Source organism: Arxiozyma heterogenica (genome assembly GCF_036370985.1).
Source record: "Arxiozyma heterogenica strain weizmannii chromosome Unknown scaffold_11, whole genome shotgun sequence".
Taxonomy (NCBI): domain Eukaryota; kingdom Fungi; phylum Ascomycota; class Saccharomycetes; order Saccharomycetales; family Saccharomycetaceae; genus Arxiozyma; species Arxiozyma heterogenica.
In genome coordinates, this window is record NW_027042664.1 from 309,129 (window position 1) to 325,169 (window position 16,041).

The following is a 16,041-nucleotide window of genomic DNA, read 5'->3' on the forward strand; positions in this document are numbered from 1 at the left end:
TATCGGAGAATTAATGGTAAGAACAATTGGGATAATTACGTAAAAAATAGGGGGGAGGAGGGAAGATAAGTGAAGTTAACAATGAATTTGATCAAACAATATAAAAGAAAAATAGATCGGTTAGATCTTTTTGTCGTTTCTGTTCATGTAATAATATAACGGATCCTTCCCTTATTTTATATCTTATTGTTTCTATGTATTATGTTCAAAGTTATTGTTTGTTATTGTTGTTTTTTCTTACATTTCTTTCTTTTTCTCTTTTAATCATTTCTTTTATTTGTGACTATTTGTTGTTATTACTCTTATGATATATTATTATTGATGTATTTATTAATTTATTTACGTATTATATGTATATATATAAATATACGCTATTAGTTTATTTTATATATTTGGAAGAAATAGTTGTAGTTATGGTCTTGATATTTACCGAGTATTCACGAGCCAGATCTAGGTATACATACATATATATGCTTGTGTATATGTATTTACATTTATCGGTATAGAACTATTATTGTTGTTGATGATTATAAATTGTAATTGGTATCGTAATTAATCATATCATATCTTATCATACATAAAAATATAAATATATATTTACATAACCTTCCTGAAGATTCCATTTGCTGTAGTTGTCATTCTTAGATATAGATACCACTAGAAACCTCGAGTTCATCTAAAACATCATTATGTACATTTGGGTTCAAATCATCGTTGGAATAAGATAATTGTTTTGGAGTCCATAAAGGTTCAATAGCAGGGCCAGATCCTTCTTCTCCAATACCCAATAGCCCACCTTGTTCTCTCCAATCCTTAATTCTAGGTAATTGTAGTTCATTAAATGTATCATCGATGGCATTCAATAAAACATCAGAATAATCATTGGTGTGTCCTGGAGTAGGTGTGATTCTTAATCTTTCTGTACCACGAGCCACAGTTGGGAAGTTGATTGCTTGGACATATATCTTATGTTTTTCCATTAAATAATCTGAAGCTCTCTTGGCTAAATTGGCGTTACCGATCAAAACAGGAACAATATGTGAAGGATTTGGGATTACTGGGATGTCCAAATCCTGCAACCCTTTTTTAACATACAATGTATGTCTTTGTTGATCTTGTCTTAGATTCAAACGAACACGCTGATATCTGATAGCTTCAGCAGCCCCTGCCATGACTGCTGGTGGCAATGTGGTTGTGAAAATGAAACCAGGTGCATATGATCTTACCCAATCAATCAGTTTTTTAGAACCAGCCACATAACCACCGACTGTACCGAAGGATTTACCTAATGTACCTGTTATCATATCGACACGATCCATTACATTGGAGATATTGGATGGTAATTTTTCAAGACCTGCTTTCAAATGGGCATCAAAATTCAAATGTTCCGCTACACCAGCACCGTGTGGACCGTATAGACCCACGGCATGGACTTCATCTAAGAAAGTCATTGCACCATATGTATCGGCTAAATCACAAATCCTCTCAATGTCTGCCACAGATCCGGCCATTGAGTAGACAGATTCAAAAGCAATCAATTTTGGTTGACTACGTGGGTATTGTGCCAACATATTTTCCAATTCTTCTAAGTTATTATGTTTGAAGATATGTTTTTTCACACCGGCATGTTTAATACCTATAATCATAGAGGCGTGGTTTAGTTCATCGGAGAAAATGACCAAATCTTTCATTTTTTGACCAAATAAAGATAAGACGGCATCGTTTGCGACAAAACATGAAGAGAATACTAAAGCACCGTCCTTTTTATGTAAGGCGGCCAATTCTGATTCTAATTTTAAGGTCAATTTATTATGGCCAGCAATATTTCTTGTACCACCTGCACCTGCACCATATTTATCAATAGCACGCTTCATAGCGTCCATAACTTCTGGTTGCTTTGAGAGAGCAAGATAGTCATTTGAACACCATACTGTAACCTTATCGGTTTCTAATTTACGATGAGCCAATGGGTATTCTTTGGCTAAACGGTTGATATTGTTAAAGTAACGATAGGATTTATCTTTACGTTTTTTGTCTAATTCAGAATCTAAAAATCCATCATAATCAAATACAGTAGATTGGTTGGCATGTTCTAATGGAATTTGAGAAGCGGATGTGGAAGTAGAGGTAGCGGTGGCAGCAGCCTGATTCTTTGTAGCCGTAGATATGGATCTAATTAAAGTTTTGTTTAGTAAAATTGAGGAATTCTTACAACTCTGTAGACGATACATCTTATATCAAAAAGAAGAAAAAAGAAAATAAAAAAAAAATCTTTAAAGAGAAAAAAAAAGTAGAAAACTAAATGTATATGTATAAGTTTCTTGTTGTTTGACTGATAATTCCCTATTTCTTGTTTAATCTTTATTATTTATAGATTATAAATTAGAAGGTATAATACTCAAAGAAAAAAATATCAAAAATAATATATATATACGGGCAGAAGAAGCTTCAGTTTTTCAGCTTTTTTCGAATTTTATATCGATTGAATGGACCCAATACCTTTTTGGAGAGAAGAATATATATTTTCTAAGGTTGTTACTGTTTCTGCACACAGTATAGTATGTATATTTCATATGCATTCAAGAGTATATATATATATAAATATTTCAACTTCAAGCTAATGACTTCTTTCTTGTAAAAAAAAAAAGAAAAGAAAAGAAAAAAAATAATCAAGATCAACAACACTCGTTTGAAGTTACGTTAAAAAGAGACAAAAACAAAAAAAAATGATGTTATTTGTCTTGCCCCAAAATATTTACTGCACTGTGCGGGAAAGTGTGCAGAGAGAAAAAGAGAGATATACTCTTTGATTCGGTGTGCATGACTTGTGTGTGTTAACAAAAAAAAATAATATTTTCTCGAGCAAAAATAATCATTGTATTGTTTATGGTGAGTGCTAATCATAATGTGGAAAAGATTAAATAGAAATACACACATATACACAATAATCAAACAAATAGCAGAAATATAAGAGATATAAGAAATATAAGGAATGAAAAAAAAATTACGGAAATAAATGAGAAGATAAAAAGAATAAAAAAAAAAGTTGATAGGCATCGATGTAAGAATGTGATATATAGGGTATAAGGCTTTTTCTAGTTTCTTCACAAAATTTGAAAATAAAAAAAAAGGGTTTAAATAATTGTATATTTCACGACCTAATAGTTTTTTCCTTTATATGAGTTTTCATTAGTAAGCAAGCGTTAATGTTTATAAATGAAAAAAAAAAGAAAAAGAAAAAGGGAAAGCTCGTAGAGTAATGTAGTCCAAGATGGAAGATTCCAGGTTATAACAGTAGCAGTCTACAGTCTTTTTTTATCAAATAACAAGACATAACAAGTACGGCATAATCATTTACCAGACTATTTATCTTGCTTCCTTTAAAACAACGAAAAACAAACAGCAGCAACAATAATAATAATAGTATATGGAATGTGATATACATATATAACTTATACTATAATGTATAATGGTGGGGAAAAGAAGATTTTGCAGCTTTTTTCCATAGAACCTATTTCTTTTTAGTTTTTCCTATTTTTTTTTATGTTTTTATATATTCTAAATGTTATAGGAGGCTAAAGAAGAAAAAACAAAAAAAAAAGGGGGAGGAAGTAAGAACGGAGGGGCATGAAAAGAAAAAAGAGAAAGAAAGAGATATATACAAAAAAGCATAAAGGTGATTTTAACTGAAAAGAAAAAAGACATGAGTATTCATATATGCACATATTCATACACATAATGTCCTAACACAGTCAGAAATAGGTGATAAAATAAAATAATACACCTATATATGTATATATATTGTTGACTAGATCACTTTTTTCATTATTTATTATTAACATTTTCCTATCAGGGTTATTTTGGATATGAAGTGGCCATGGTCTAATAACAATGAATCAGATTCCTTATCTTCTTCTTTTAACTCTGATTCAACTACAGAGGAGAAGACTTTAAAGCCAATCAAAAGTAATTATATTCCTGGTCAAAAAATTTTGTTAAGGGATACAGAACCAAGATTTAAAGATTACAACGAGAGGGGTGGCAGTAACAATACAAATAATGGTTTTGGTGATAGTAGTACATCAAGCATAGTATCTACAAATACATTCAAGCAGGTGTTAAATACTATATCAAAGGACCAATTTACATTTGAAAATCTAGTTAACATTCCATGTTTTAGGGATGCGGGTATATTAGGCTTTTCAGCAATGTTTGTAATGGGTGTATCAACAGCAATAATTAATAGAAGGAAACCCTTGTCAACCAGACTTTATTGGAATAAACTTATAAATTGGTCGGTTGGTGGTTTATTGTTGGGTTCAATTGTTGGATGGGAACAGTGCAGATCGCAGAGACGTAAGAGTTTTGAAATTGCACAATTGGCGATCGAAACTGTACAAAAGAAAGAAAAACCAATGTTGAAACATAAAGATAACTCAAAATCCCCACAAACTCAAGAACTTCTAAAAGAATGGAAGGAACATCCAAATGATGTTACGAGAGGTGATTTTAATTGCGATAACAATAATGATAACAATAGTAACGCTAACCCTTGGTATAAATTTTGGTAAGAATAATTAGTTTGGAACAAAACTAACTATGACTAAGGGTACATTCAAAATTAATGTATGGATCTGTTTTACCAATATTATATTTTTGTATTGTCCATTTGTCTTGTATATTTATATATACATGTACATACACAATAAACTCTAGAATAATAAAATAACTCCTTTGCAAGGGGATGGTACTATTGTTAGTCTTCCCTTACATTTATATACATATATGTATGCATGTATGCATGTGTACCCTTTGTTTTGTTCTTTCTTTCTTCTTTTTGTTTCTTTTTGTTAGTGTTTATACTTAATAGATTAGATATATTGTCATATGCTGGATTGATCAATTATTGTTGATGCTCCTAAATTTGGGTCTAATATGTTAGAAAGACTGTTCTGTTGAAGGTCTTCCGCCTTTGTTTCTATATTTTCATTTTTATTCTCTTCTTCTCTTTCTTCTTCTTCTTCTTCTTCACTATTGTTGATGTTATTGTAATCACTGGTTGGTGGTATTGTTAAGGGTAAAGAAAATGATTGGTCATGTTCATCCTCTCCTATATAATTATTTAGTATAGTATTATTTTTATCTTTATCATTATTGATGTGGTTGGTGCTACCATTATTATTATTATTTCCTTTGTTTGAAAATGATGATTGTTTATTATTCTCTAAACAAAGGGGTATGCTGCCATCACTACTATATTTTTTTAAACTTGTTGTTGATGCTACGTGATTGTCATTATTGTTATTGTTATTTATTATTCCTTTGCTTAGTTTGTCATCGTTAGAATTATCGTCGCTATTATTACTAGTGTTATTGTTATTGTTATTATGCAATTGCAAAATTTTATTTTGTTCTTCTTCCTCCCTTTCTTTTTTTACCTTATGAGTACTACTATCACTATTATTATTGTCATTAGTATTATAATTATTATTATTAAATAATATATCATCATCAGAATGGCTCAATAGTTCATTTAATCCACCATCCGGCCAATTTTTTCTTGCAATATTTTCGTTAATCTCTAGATGGATTTTGGATATTGTGGCTAATCTATTAATAATATTAGCAAATATACTATCATTGAATTCAATTAAATCATTATAATAATTAAATCTACTTAATTCCATTTCGTTCAATTGAATTTGTAAATCGTTTAAATTTTGTTTAATTTGTATTAAATTGTCTTCGAATCTATGGTTATCATGTCTATTTTTATGATAATGTGTTCTATTTGTATTATAGTAGTTTTCCTTTAATTGGTTTAATTTAATTAATTGTAATTGATCAAATTTATTAAATTCATCATATTTAGCATTATAATAATTCCTAATTTTATCGATAATTTCATTTAAACTCTTAACAAAATATGATTTGATTGAGTTTGATAATAACAAATGGTGATTGGTTATGATTTGGAAAAGTCCACTTGAATCCAACAAATTTTTAAGAATTTGATTATCATTGGGACAGGTTTTGATTCTTGTTAAATTGTTGATTATATTTGAAAATTCAACGGTGTCATTTGATAATTCTTCTAAAGTCTTTGAATATTTAATAGAGACAGTCTTTAATTGATTTAAATATGTTATTAATTGATCAATATCTTTGCTTGTTATAATCATTGCCAAATCTTGCAAGCAACTTATATTTGAATTTAAGCTTGACGTGACAGATTTATTGTATTTGTGAGTTGGAACATTCTTGCTATTGTTTGTCGCTGGTCTTACGTTATTTCTTGTCTCTTTATTATTAACTATTGAATAAAATTCGGAAAGATGAGGCGGATAGTCACTATTGGAATTCTCCATTGTGTATATACAAGTATGTATGCGTGCGTATAAAAATAGTGGTTTGATATAGTTTTTATCTGGATTGACTGATTATTCTCTAAATGCCTACGTAGTCATTTTATCAACTATTTAATAATATGTTTATTTTCTTTAAAGTATTATGTCCAATAATTCAGTTTTAACATCAGATATCATTCAACACGAGGAATATCTTAAATATTATTGAAAAAAATTAAAGAAAAATAAAAATTGATTAAAACAAAAAGACCTTTGAGATGATCTCGTATTCAATTAGAGATATTGGTGCCATATTTTATTAGTTGAATGCATTATAGATTAACAATGATAAGTTTTTTTTTTTTCATTTTTATATAAAGTCATTTAAATGAAGCAAACGATTAAACTTTGATTCTTTTCATTGTTGTTGTCATTTGATTATTCGATAGTGATTTTATTTTTTTGTCGATTTATTAATGAAAACAAAACCTTTAACTGTTGCTAATCCAACTTCAAAGAGATATGCATATCGTATATCAAAGGAGGAAAATAGAAATCAATTAAAACATGTTGCTTTTGCGAATAATGAGAATGTTAACGACGGAGATAGTAAAAAAAATGATAAACAAATAATAGATTTACCTAAGAAAAAATTTTATAGACAAAGAGCTCATTCAAACCCATTTTCAGATCATCAATTAGAATATCCCATAAGTCCAGATAAAATGGATTGGTCGAAATTGTATCCACGTTATTATGATTCTAATTTAAAACAAATGACAAAACAAGTTACAATTGCAGATATTGGTTGTGGTTTTGGGGGTCTTTTGGTAGACTTATCACCTGAATTTAGTGACGATTTGATCCTGGGGATGGAGATTCGTGTTCAAGTGACTAACTACGTTGAGGATAGAATAATTGCTTTAAGAAATAATCATAAAGCTGAGAATAAATATCAAAATATTAATGTTTTAAGAGGTAACGCAATGAAATTTTTACCAAATTTCTTCTATAAAGGACAGTTATCAAAAATGTTTTTCTGTTTCCCTGATCCACATTTTAAACAAAGAAAACATAAAGCGAGAATCATCACTAATACTCTATTGAGTGTTTATGCATATGTACTTAGAGAAGATGGTATTATCTATACTATTACTGACGTCGAAGACTTACATCAATGGATGGTGAAGCATTTAGACGAGCATCCATTATTTGAAAGGTTGTCTAAGGAATGGGAAGCAAATGATAAATGTGTTTCAATTATGAGAAATTCTACAGAAGAAGGTAAAAAAGTGGAAAGAAAAAAGGGTACTAAATATATTGCATGTTATAAAAGGCTGCCAAATCCAGTTTGATATATGCATGTGTATATTTCTTTACGTATCTCTTTTAATACCAGTATCATATTTTTATAGTGTATTCTATTTCTTTGTAATTTATAAAAAAATTTCGAAATTTGTTAGACAAAAAGTGGAGTCATTTAGGGTTTTAGAATATATTATTATATATTACATTATTGTTAAGTAAACTGCTTAGGGTTTGAAATTATTTTTTCTCACTTTTTGCTTAAAATATACAAAAATATTAAATATGTTTTAATTTTTTTCAGTAGAACTTCAAAAAAAAAAAATATGAAGAGACTTAACAGAGTTATCAAAAAGGAACCTGAAAGCTTATTCGCTTCTTTACATCTTCTCTCTTCCGTTTTAAAAAGAGATACTATATTAGTAAGAGGGCATATCATATAACAATATTGTATGATCAAAAAAAAATATTAATATTAATATTGACAACTTTAAAGTTCATCTATAAAATTGGTATTAGTAGTAGTTGAAAAACAAGAAAAAAAGCTCCATTATTCTGACTTATTTATTTTTTTGTATTTATATTTGCTATAATTATTGACTGAGTAGTTACTATCTGTATTATGGATGGGGAAACTGAAGCTGTGGTGAAACAATTTGATTTTGTTTTGAAGGAACTAACTTTCAATTCGAGACCAATTATAACCACATTAACTAAGATGGCAGAAGAAAATATATCATGTGCAAAATATTTTGTTGAGATTTTAGAGAATAGAATTGATAAATGTGTACCAAGCCAAAAATTATTTGCATTTTATGCTTTGGATTCAATATGTAAAAATGCTGGTTCTCCATATACAATTTTTTTCAGTAAGAATTTATTTAAACTTTATAAAAAAACATATTTAATTGTCAATAATCAAGTCAGAACAAAATTGATCAGTCTCTTTAAGTCATGGCTACAGCCAACAAAAGCAACTGGGGAGCCGGTTTTTGATAAGACAACCCTTAATGTAATTGAAAATTTCCTTGTTAAAGCAAGTGCATTACATCAAAAGAATCTCGAGTCAATGTTACCAACACCCACTATACCTTTGCTATTTAAAGAAATTGATAAATTAACTGCCTTAAGTAATGAAAGGATAAAAGATCTAAAAGACAACAATAATGTAAATTCAGAAGACTATAATAAACTTTTAGCAAAACTGGAAGTTTTAAAGCAACTAAGATTAGTGTTGGCAAAGGAAAAATTGTCTGGTAATGCCTTGAAACAAGTACAGTTACAATTAAAACAGGTTTTTGCACAAGATCAACAATATTTGCAAGAGAAACATAGAATACAACAACAGCAGCAATTGCACCAGCAACAACAAGGAGCAGAGAGAGAACAATCACAGTCATTTATTTCTAATGAAAATTATTCTTTTAATACAACTTCAAATATAGCCGGAGCATCCCATAGCGGTACCTCAATAATCCCTCTATTTAATAATAATAAGAATAGTGATCGTATTAGCAATCTTAATAAGGATTTGAATTTACAAAATTCAAGTGAGTCCTCCACAACATTTTCTACATTATTTGGTCCAAACTCTTTGTCAACAACTGCTTCTTCTTTAAATTATGGCATAAGCTCAGGTTTGAATTTCACTCAGCCAAATAGCAACAACACTAATAATGTGACAGATTTTTTGGAATTAGGGAAACAAAGTAAATTAAATAAGTTACAAAATCTGTATGATTCATTAAGTAAAGAAAACCTTCTATATATCCCTTCCAAAAATTCTATCGTTACTTTATTCGATAAATTGAATAGCATAAGGAATGTTGATGGTAGTGATAGTATAAATAGTGATATTGAGAAATTGAGTCAAAAGTTACCGTCAATCTCAACATTGTTAAATATTTTAAATGATTTTCACGCACTTATGATCGTAAATAATATTAATCTTGATAACGCACCAAAATTACAGCTAACGCAAGAAAATATCCTTAGTAATGAAACTTCAAAGATAGTAATGGACAATTTTATTCATTTAATTTATCGTGGTAAACCAAATAAATGTAGTACATGTGGTAAGAGATATGGAAATACACCTCATGAGAAGATGTTACAATGTTATCATTTGGATTGGCATTTTAGAATTAATCGGAGACTCAAGGGTACCTCATATAATGCAGATGATAATAATTCAACAACATTTGTTGCCACACAAAGAAATATACAGTCAAGGAATTGGTATATCCCAGATTTACAATGGGTGGGATTTAAGGATGATGAAATTGTATCCACAAGATTTAATAATGACTCTAAGAGCACGACTGATATTGGTGAAGAAAATAGGAAAAGAAATTTTGGTGAGGACACAGTTGGAGGTAAAAGAAAGAAACGCTCTGAAGAAAATATGAGTAGTCCTCAAAAAATTGGTGGAAATATTAACAGTGCAGAAGATACTATGGATTTATCAGCAGATTTACATGAACACTATGTTATTGTTCCAGAAACTATGGTTGATAATTCATATAAATGTTCAATATGTCAAGAAGAGGTTACTAGTATATATGATGATGATATTGGTGAGTGGATCTGGAAGAATACTATTCAAGTGGATGGTAAGTACTACCATGCCACTTGTTATAAAGAAACTAAAAATATATAGTAATATATAACTATGTATTAGTGAAACTCTTTATTTTTTATAGAAGCGCCTTAAAAAATTAGTACTATTATAATGTAGTAATAAAGGAAAAAGCATCAAATGGATTTGTCTATTTTATATTACGTTTTCTTATGTATTCTCAACATATAGAACCTGGAACTTGTTATTTCAATCTAAAAACAATCTTTAGTCATTCAATTTATTAAAAAAATAATTGTCTTTCTTAAACACTCATGTATTTCGAGTAATTGGATTGTAACACTTAAAATAACACCTGCGTTAGATCTAAGAACCCAGATTTAAAGTAATTTTAAGAAAAATTACACTTTAACTTCAACAATTAACATCTCAGCACTTGACTTTGAATTTAAAAATATAAAAGTTTTATATTAGCGTATTGAATTTTCTCTTTCCTTCCCTTTTGATAATTCAAGAGTCTGATTTTTGACAATAGCTTGCATCCATTTCACTGTAAGTTCTTTCCTTTTCTTTTCCTCTTCAGTCAAGTGCTTTTTTTGTGTTTCAACAACAGCATGAAGCGAAGCCAGTTCGTATTGTTGTTGAAGAATTTGAGAGCATAAGGCTTGAATTGTTTTGTTAGCAGTTTGGAGTTCCTGCGACTTCTTGTCAATAATATCGGCAGCTTTATCTAACGAATTTACCATAAGGTTAACAATATTAAATACTGAATGATTTATAAATGAAGATTGAAGATTGTCAAATTCTTTTTGTCCAGATTCTAATGTGGAAAGTAGATCGGTGTCTTGGGGTTGTAGCCATTCTAATTGTTTGTCAGATTCATTAAATAATTTAGATAGCATTTCTTCTTTTGTTGCTGGATTAAATAAAGTATCTTCTTTTTTATTTAGTAACTTTTGTTTTTCTTTCTCTTGCTCTGCATTAATTGTTTCAATGTTTTGGTTCGAACTGTATTGGATGTTTGTTTCAATTAAATCAAAAGGTGCATCAAAACTTTTATGGATAGTATCTGTTAAATTACCTTCGTTAAAACTAACAAAGTCTGAGGTATTAAGATTATTTTTAGAGAATTCTGCCTTGTTGTCAATGGTCTGCATGGTATTTTGTTGTTTCTGTGTAATATTTGTAGACTCATTTTGGGTAGTGTGCTTAATTGATTTATCATTATTTTCAAGAGATATATCAATATTGTTATTTATTTTTTTATAATTAGATTTTGTTGCATTTAATTCTAAGGGGACCGTTGAATCATTTGCTGCAATAGTTTTCATGTTAATGCCCATATCTTGAATAAACTTTATAGTTTTTTCATAAGTCCAAATTCTAATTTTTTTTCCAGGAGCAAGCTTATTCATGATAAACCTATATTTTTCTAATAAAACAGTGCTTTGATCAGAATCAGAAGAACTTTCTTTTTTTCCTAGAATTATGAGATCCACAGTTGAATTGAGTAGCACATTTGGGACACATTTGAATAGCTCTATGAAGACATATTTTACCTTTTCCGTCTTATTATCAAAAAAATTATCATTTCTGAAATATACACTACATCCCTCTAGATTAGTTAACCAAACTTTTCTCCATATATCCCTAGAGCTTTTTGTGTGGTTACTAATTGATGAAGATAGGTTTTGAATGTTTGTACGGTAATCTTCCGGCTTGCTATCAGCAATTATTTTTTCTTCATGTATACTTGTTTGCTTAATATTGGATAAGGGAACCACTATATCTTTATCTAATTCAGTTACACAAGAATTTTCCCTTTGAATGTTAACTTCTTTCAAACTTTTATCCCAAGTTTCATTTTCATCAAAATCTGTTTTATTATTTTCTGGAGATAAATTGTGTTCATTTTCAATAGTTTTTGTCTCACTTATTGCGGGTAATATTGCATATTTTCCTGTCAAACGTGATGTGTCTATATAGGAATCAATAGAGGTATAATGAATACGATCCCTTTTGTGCAGTTGTTGATAGAAAATGGTATGTGAAAATTGAAAGTTACTAGAAGAACATATATCATTTGATACACTGACAATATCACTCTTGTTCAATGGTGTATATTTAGTAATCCCATTGCAGATGAGGTCAGTTATTGTGTCCTTAGGTATTCTAGTTTTATCTTTTAATTTATTATATGCTAAGGTAGTAAAACCATACTCAAATTTCTTTCTCTCTATATGTGGATCTACATTATGTAAAAATGATGGAAAAACAGCCTCTTCTGATATCTGGGTTGAATTATGTTTGTTATCAAATATTTCAACATCAGAGCCATCATCTATTGATGTTTTATCTCCTACTTTGGGATTGTCCTTATCTTTGTTATCAGAATCAGGATCAGAAATGTATATAGCCTCCATTTTCATAGAGTTTGTAATTGGGGTTATACTTAATTCGTCAAAAGATTTCACTTTCATTTCAGGTGTAATGTTTACTACTGACGCTTTAAGGTTACTTGTGAGTCGTTTAACGCCTCTTCTATCGCCATAAAATAATCTCCTAGTCGAACTAATAGCACTATTAGAGGATATGTGCATATCACAAACATTAATAGGATCATCCAAATTTGTTAGAGTATTATATGCTTTTTTAGAGGTATGATGTATATCAGGAAGTGCGTTCAGTGACGGTGGTGGTGCCATTACAGAGGTTACAGATGGGTGGTTTGAAAATTGTTTCCACTTACTCTCAGATGTATCTTTACTAGAATTAATATTTTGAGAGTTTTCTCTTAAAGTAGTAGATTCGTTTTTTCCACTATTAGATAAATTATTCTGACTTTTCAGATCAGCAATACGTTTTAGTCTAGGAGATTTTTTTTGAAAATTAGTTGATGTAACTTTCATTATCTTGTTTTTTTTATCATCCGTTAATCCGTCGCTTAATGCACACTTTCTTTTCAAGGTCATTTTATTTTTTAGTATTTCCTCTTTCTCAATACCATCTGATTTATTTTGTAATAATAAACATATATCTTCGGTCGGAAAGAAATCACTATGAACATATAGTAAGTCATCAGAGAATGCTGTTTTTATCATTGATCCTTTGATTTCTTCATTTTCAGCTTTGTTCAAATTATTGTGCATGGTGCTATAGTGAGACCCAGATTTCGAGATACTTGGTAGGCTCTTATTGGATAATGGAGAAAAATTATTATCAAGATGGAAAATATTTGTATTTGCCTTACCATTTACTGCATCACGTTCTCCTAAATTTTGATTTTTTAAGTTAGATGATTGATTTTTATCATTCTTTGTTACCTCAGTTGATTTTAGTTGTGAATTTTGCATATCTATTTTCCCTTTATCTATATTTTTATTATGTATATGATTACCAAAAGGGGTATTTTGACCATCCATAACCAGTTGAGAACTGATTTTATCATTGATATCATTAATACTAGATACAGGAGTGTTTTTATTATGAGGCGTAGTAATCTTGGCATTTTTTGCTATATTTTGAGTCTCTGCAAATATATTAACACCTTTTTGGGGTGTTAATTTTACTGTACTTATTTTCTGTGATGTGGTGTGTAATGTATATTTGCTAGAATTGTCATTAGTGATAGTACTATTATCTATACCTTTTTGTTTTTCAGTTAAACTGATATTGTTATCATCTCTAGTATTATCTTTTATGCTTCTAACTGAAGGTGTTGCTTCCAATTCTTTTTCTAGTGGATGAGTTATATATACTTGAGACAATAAATCAGTATTATTGTTTTTATCTTCTGTAGATTCACTTTGTTTGAGTGTGGAATTTAATACATTGGCATTATTAGAAGGATATTGAAATGTTTCTTGTTTTGTACAATTTGTTTTCTTTTCATAAGTTTTTGTCGGTGTTGTTTTGAATATACGGGAATTAAGTATTTCATCATTTTGAGATCCATTAAAAGTGCCATTAAGTGGATTTCTCTCTGATAATTTAGATTGTTCCTTTGTGACGCTTTTATTGAGGGTATTGACTTTTACTGTAAGTTTATTTTTTGAATTTGATAATAAAAAATTTGGAGATAATGCAGTTGGTGTTTTTGTTAATCTATGTGGAGTGGCTTTGCCATTTTTGCTCAATATTGGAATTTTTATAGGAATAGGTAAAGTATTTAAATTTTTTGGACTTGTAGGAGTTTCCTTAGACAGATATGTAATAGATAATTCTTTGGATGATATATTTTTATTTGGCGTTCGTATATTATTTTCATCTTCTGTTCTATGATTATATTTAAAAGGTAGAATTAAATTTATGTCCAATGGTCGATCAATATAGCTGTTGCTATTGTCTCCGGTAGATGACATTTTATTTTCAGTAACTGTATTTTTGTTGTCGTCAGTTTGATTCTTTTCACTATTATGTTTCTGAGAATTATTATTATTAATAATGGTTGTAGTAGCAGTAGTGATTGTATTAGTACCTGGTGGCATTATCTTTTCCTCTATTTGGGTATTTCGATCATTTTTTGCTGGTGTTATTTTACAAAGTGAAGCATCATGGTACCCTTTAGAACGTTTTTTCAAAAAACTATTTGATTTAAGCATTGTCAATAATTCCTTATTTGATAGTTTCGGTTGTGGGTAAACAGGATCAGAAATAGTAATTGTATAGCTATCACTATGGTTGTTATTATTATTACTATTATCAGTTTTCCTTCTTTTTGAGGATTCGTTACTTCCATATGAATTATTATTAGATGGAGAAAATAAAAATGATGGTGATATTGCCGGTGATTGTACAGATAATAACGATGAAGATCTTTTTTGATTGGTTTCATAAGGCGAGGAGGCCGAAGATAATTTATTATTTATTTCAAAATTTTTACTCGGGGTATAGTTATAAGATGTCATACTTCGTCTTAGATGTGGATCAGTCATCTTCATTAATGGAATAATGGTAGGCGACCCATTCGTTGATGATCTAGATAACTTCATAGTGTTTAGAACTTTTTCAGGTGTCTTAAAGGATCCATTTCGTTTATTATCTAATATATTTGTTTTGGTGTTGGGTATCGAAAGAGGGTCACACATCTTTTATTTTTTAGTCATTGGTTTGTTATTATTAATTAGCGTTACAACTTGTATCTGACTTATCCAACCAGTCCTTAAATATTCTTTATGTTTTCTTTTTTAATTTCTGAACAGCTTAAACTTCAAGCAACTCTAAATATTATAGTTTTAAGATTTAATAACTATAAATTGATGCATAGACTAAAACATTTTGTAGAATATCCTTTCATTTATGGATTTATTTCATAGAATTTATTTGTCTGTAAAATGGGTGCGAAAACATTATCTGTCTCTCTTTCCTTTGATCTTTAAATTTTAAAGGCTATTACTTTTTTTTCTTTTTTTCTGGTTGTTTGCCGCTTTCAAAAATGATGGATGAATGTTCTGGCAAGAAAATGGTAACAGAAGAAACAAAACATAACAAAAAACAATATAAAGAAAAAAAAAAACAACCAGTATCTCTTTCGTCTAGAATGATATCATAATTTAAAAACTTTCGTATGGTATGATATTTTAAGGTATATTTATTAACTACTGTTATTGTCTAGCTAAGTCGACGTGAACCAAGACGTTGTATTGTAAAAGCTGTTGCAATATCTGTACTGATGGCAAGTCGATCTTCCCTCCATGATAAGTTGACCATATATTATTAGTTTTGTTTTGTTTTATTTGGCTTTCCTTCATCAATTAAAATTTATTTATTTTTTTGTACTTTATTTAACTAGGACAGCCTTTAATAGGTCGT

At 29.3% G+C, this 16,041-nt stretch overlaps 6 protein-coding genes across 6 annotated transcripts; 3 read left to right on the forward strand and 3 right to left on the reverse strand.

The window, feature by feature from the left end:
• Positions 1–641: 641 nt before the first annotated feature.
• Positions 642–2,231, reverse strand: HEM1 (5-aminolevulinate synthase; the record flags this gene model as incomplete). The annotated part of the gene is made up of 1 exon (XM_064856827.1): positions 642–2,231. One exon carries the CDS (start codon positions 2,229–2,231, stop codon positions 642–644), a length of 1,590 nt encoding a protein of 529 aa, XP_064715960.1.
• A 1,635-nt stretch (positions 2,232–3,866) lies between these two features.
• On the forward strand, positions 3,867–4,571 carry COX20 (Cox20p; the record flags this gene model as incomplete). The annotated part of the gene is made up of 1 exon (XM_064856828.1): positions 3,867–4,571. The coding sequence occupies one exon, from the start codon at positions 3,867–3,869 to the stop codon at positions 4,569–4,571; it is 705 nt and encodes a 234-aa protein (XP_064715961.1).
• A 312-nt stretch (positions 4,572–4,883) lies between these two features.
• IVY1 (Ivy1p) lies at positions 4,884–6,368 on the reverse strand (the record flags this gene model as incomplete). Its single annotated transcript, XM_064856829.1, has 1 exon — positions 4,884–6,368. The coding sequence occupies one exon, from the start codon at positions 6,366–6,368 to the stop codon at positions 4,884–4,886; it is 1,485 nt and encodes a 494-aa protein (XP_064715962.1).
• Positions 6,369–6,823: 455 nt separating this feature from the next.
• TRM8 (tRNA (guanine46-N7)-methyltransferase) lies at positions 6,824–7,702 on the forward strand (the record flags this gene model as incomplete). Its single annotated transcript, XM_064856830.1, has 1 exon — positions 6,824–7,702. The coding sequence occupies one exon, from the start codon at positions 6,824–6,826 to the stop codon at positions 7,700–7,702; it is 879 nt and encodes a 292-aa protein (XP_064715963.1).
• Positions 7,703–8,274: 572 nt separating this feature from the next.
• PCF11 (Pcf11p) lies at positions 8,275–10,311 on the forward strand (the record flags this gene model as incomplete). The annotated part of the gene is made up of 1 exon (XM_064856831.1): positions 8,275–10,311. The coding sequence occupies one exon, from the start codon at positions 8,275–8,277 to the stop codon at positions 10,309–10,311; it is 2,037 nt and encodes a 678-aa protein (XP_064715964.1).
• Positions 10,312–10,700: 389 nt separating this feature from the next.
• SIR4 (chromatin-silencing protein SIR4) lies at positions 10,701–15,317 on the reverse strand (the record flags this gene model as incomplete). The annotated part of the gene is made up of 1 exon (XM_064856832.1): positions 10,701–15,317. The coding sequence occupies one exon, from the start codon at positions 15,315–15,317 to the stop codon at positions 10,701–10,703; it is 4,617 nt and encodes a 1,538-aa protein (XP_064715965.1).
• Between the last annotated feature and the right edge of the window lie 724 nt (positions 15,318–16,041).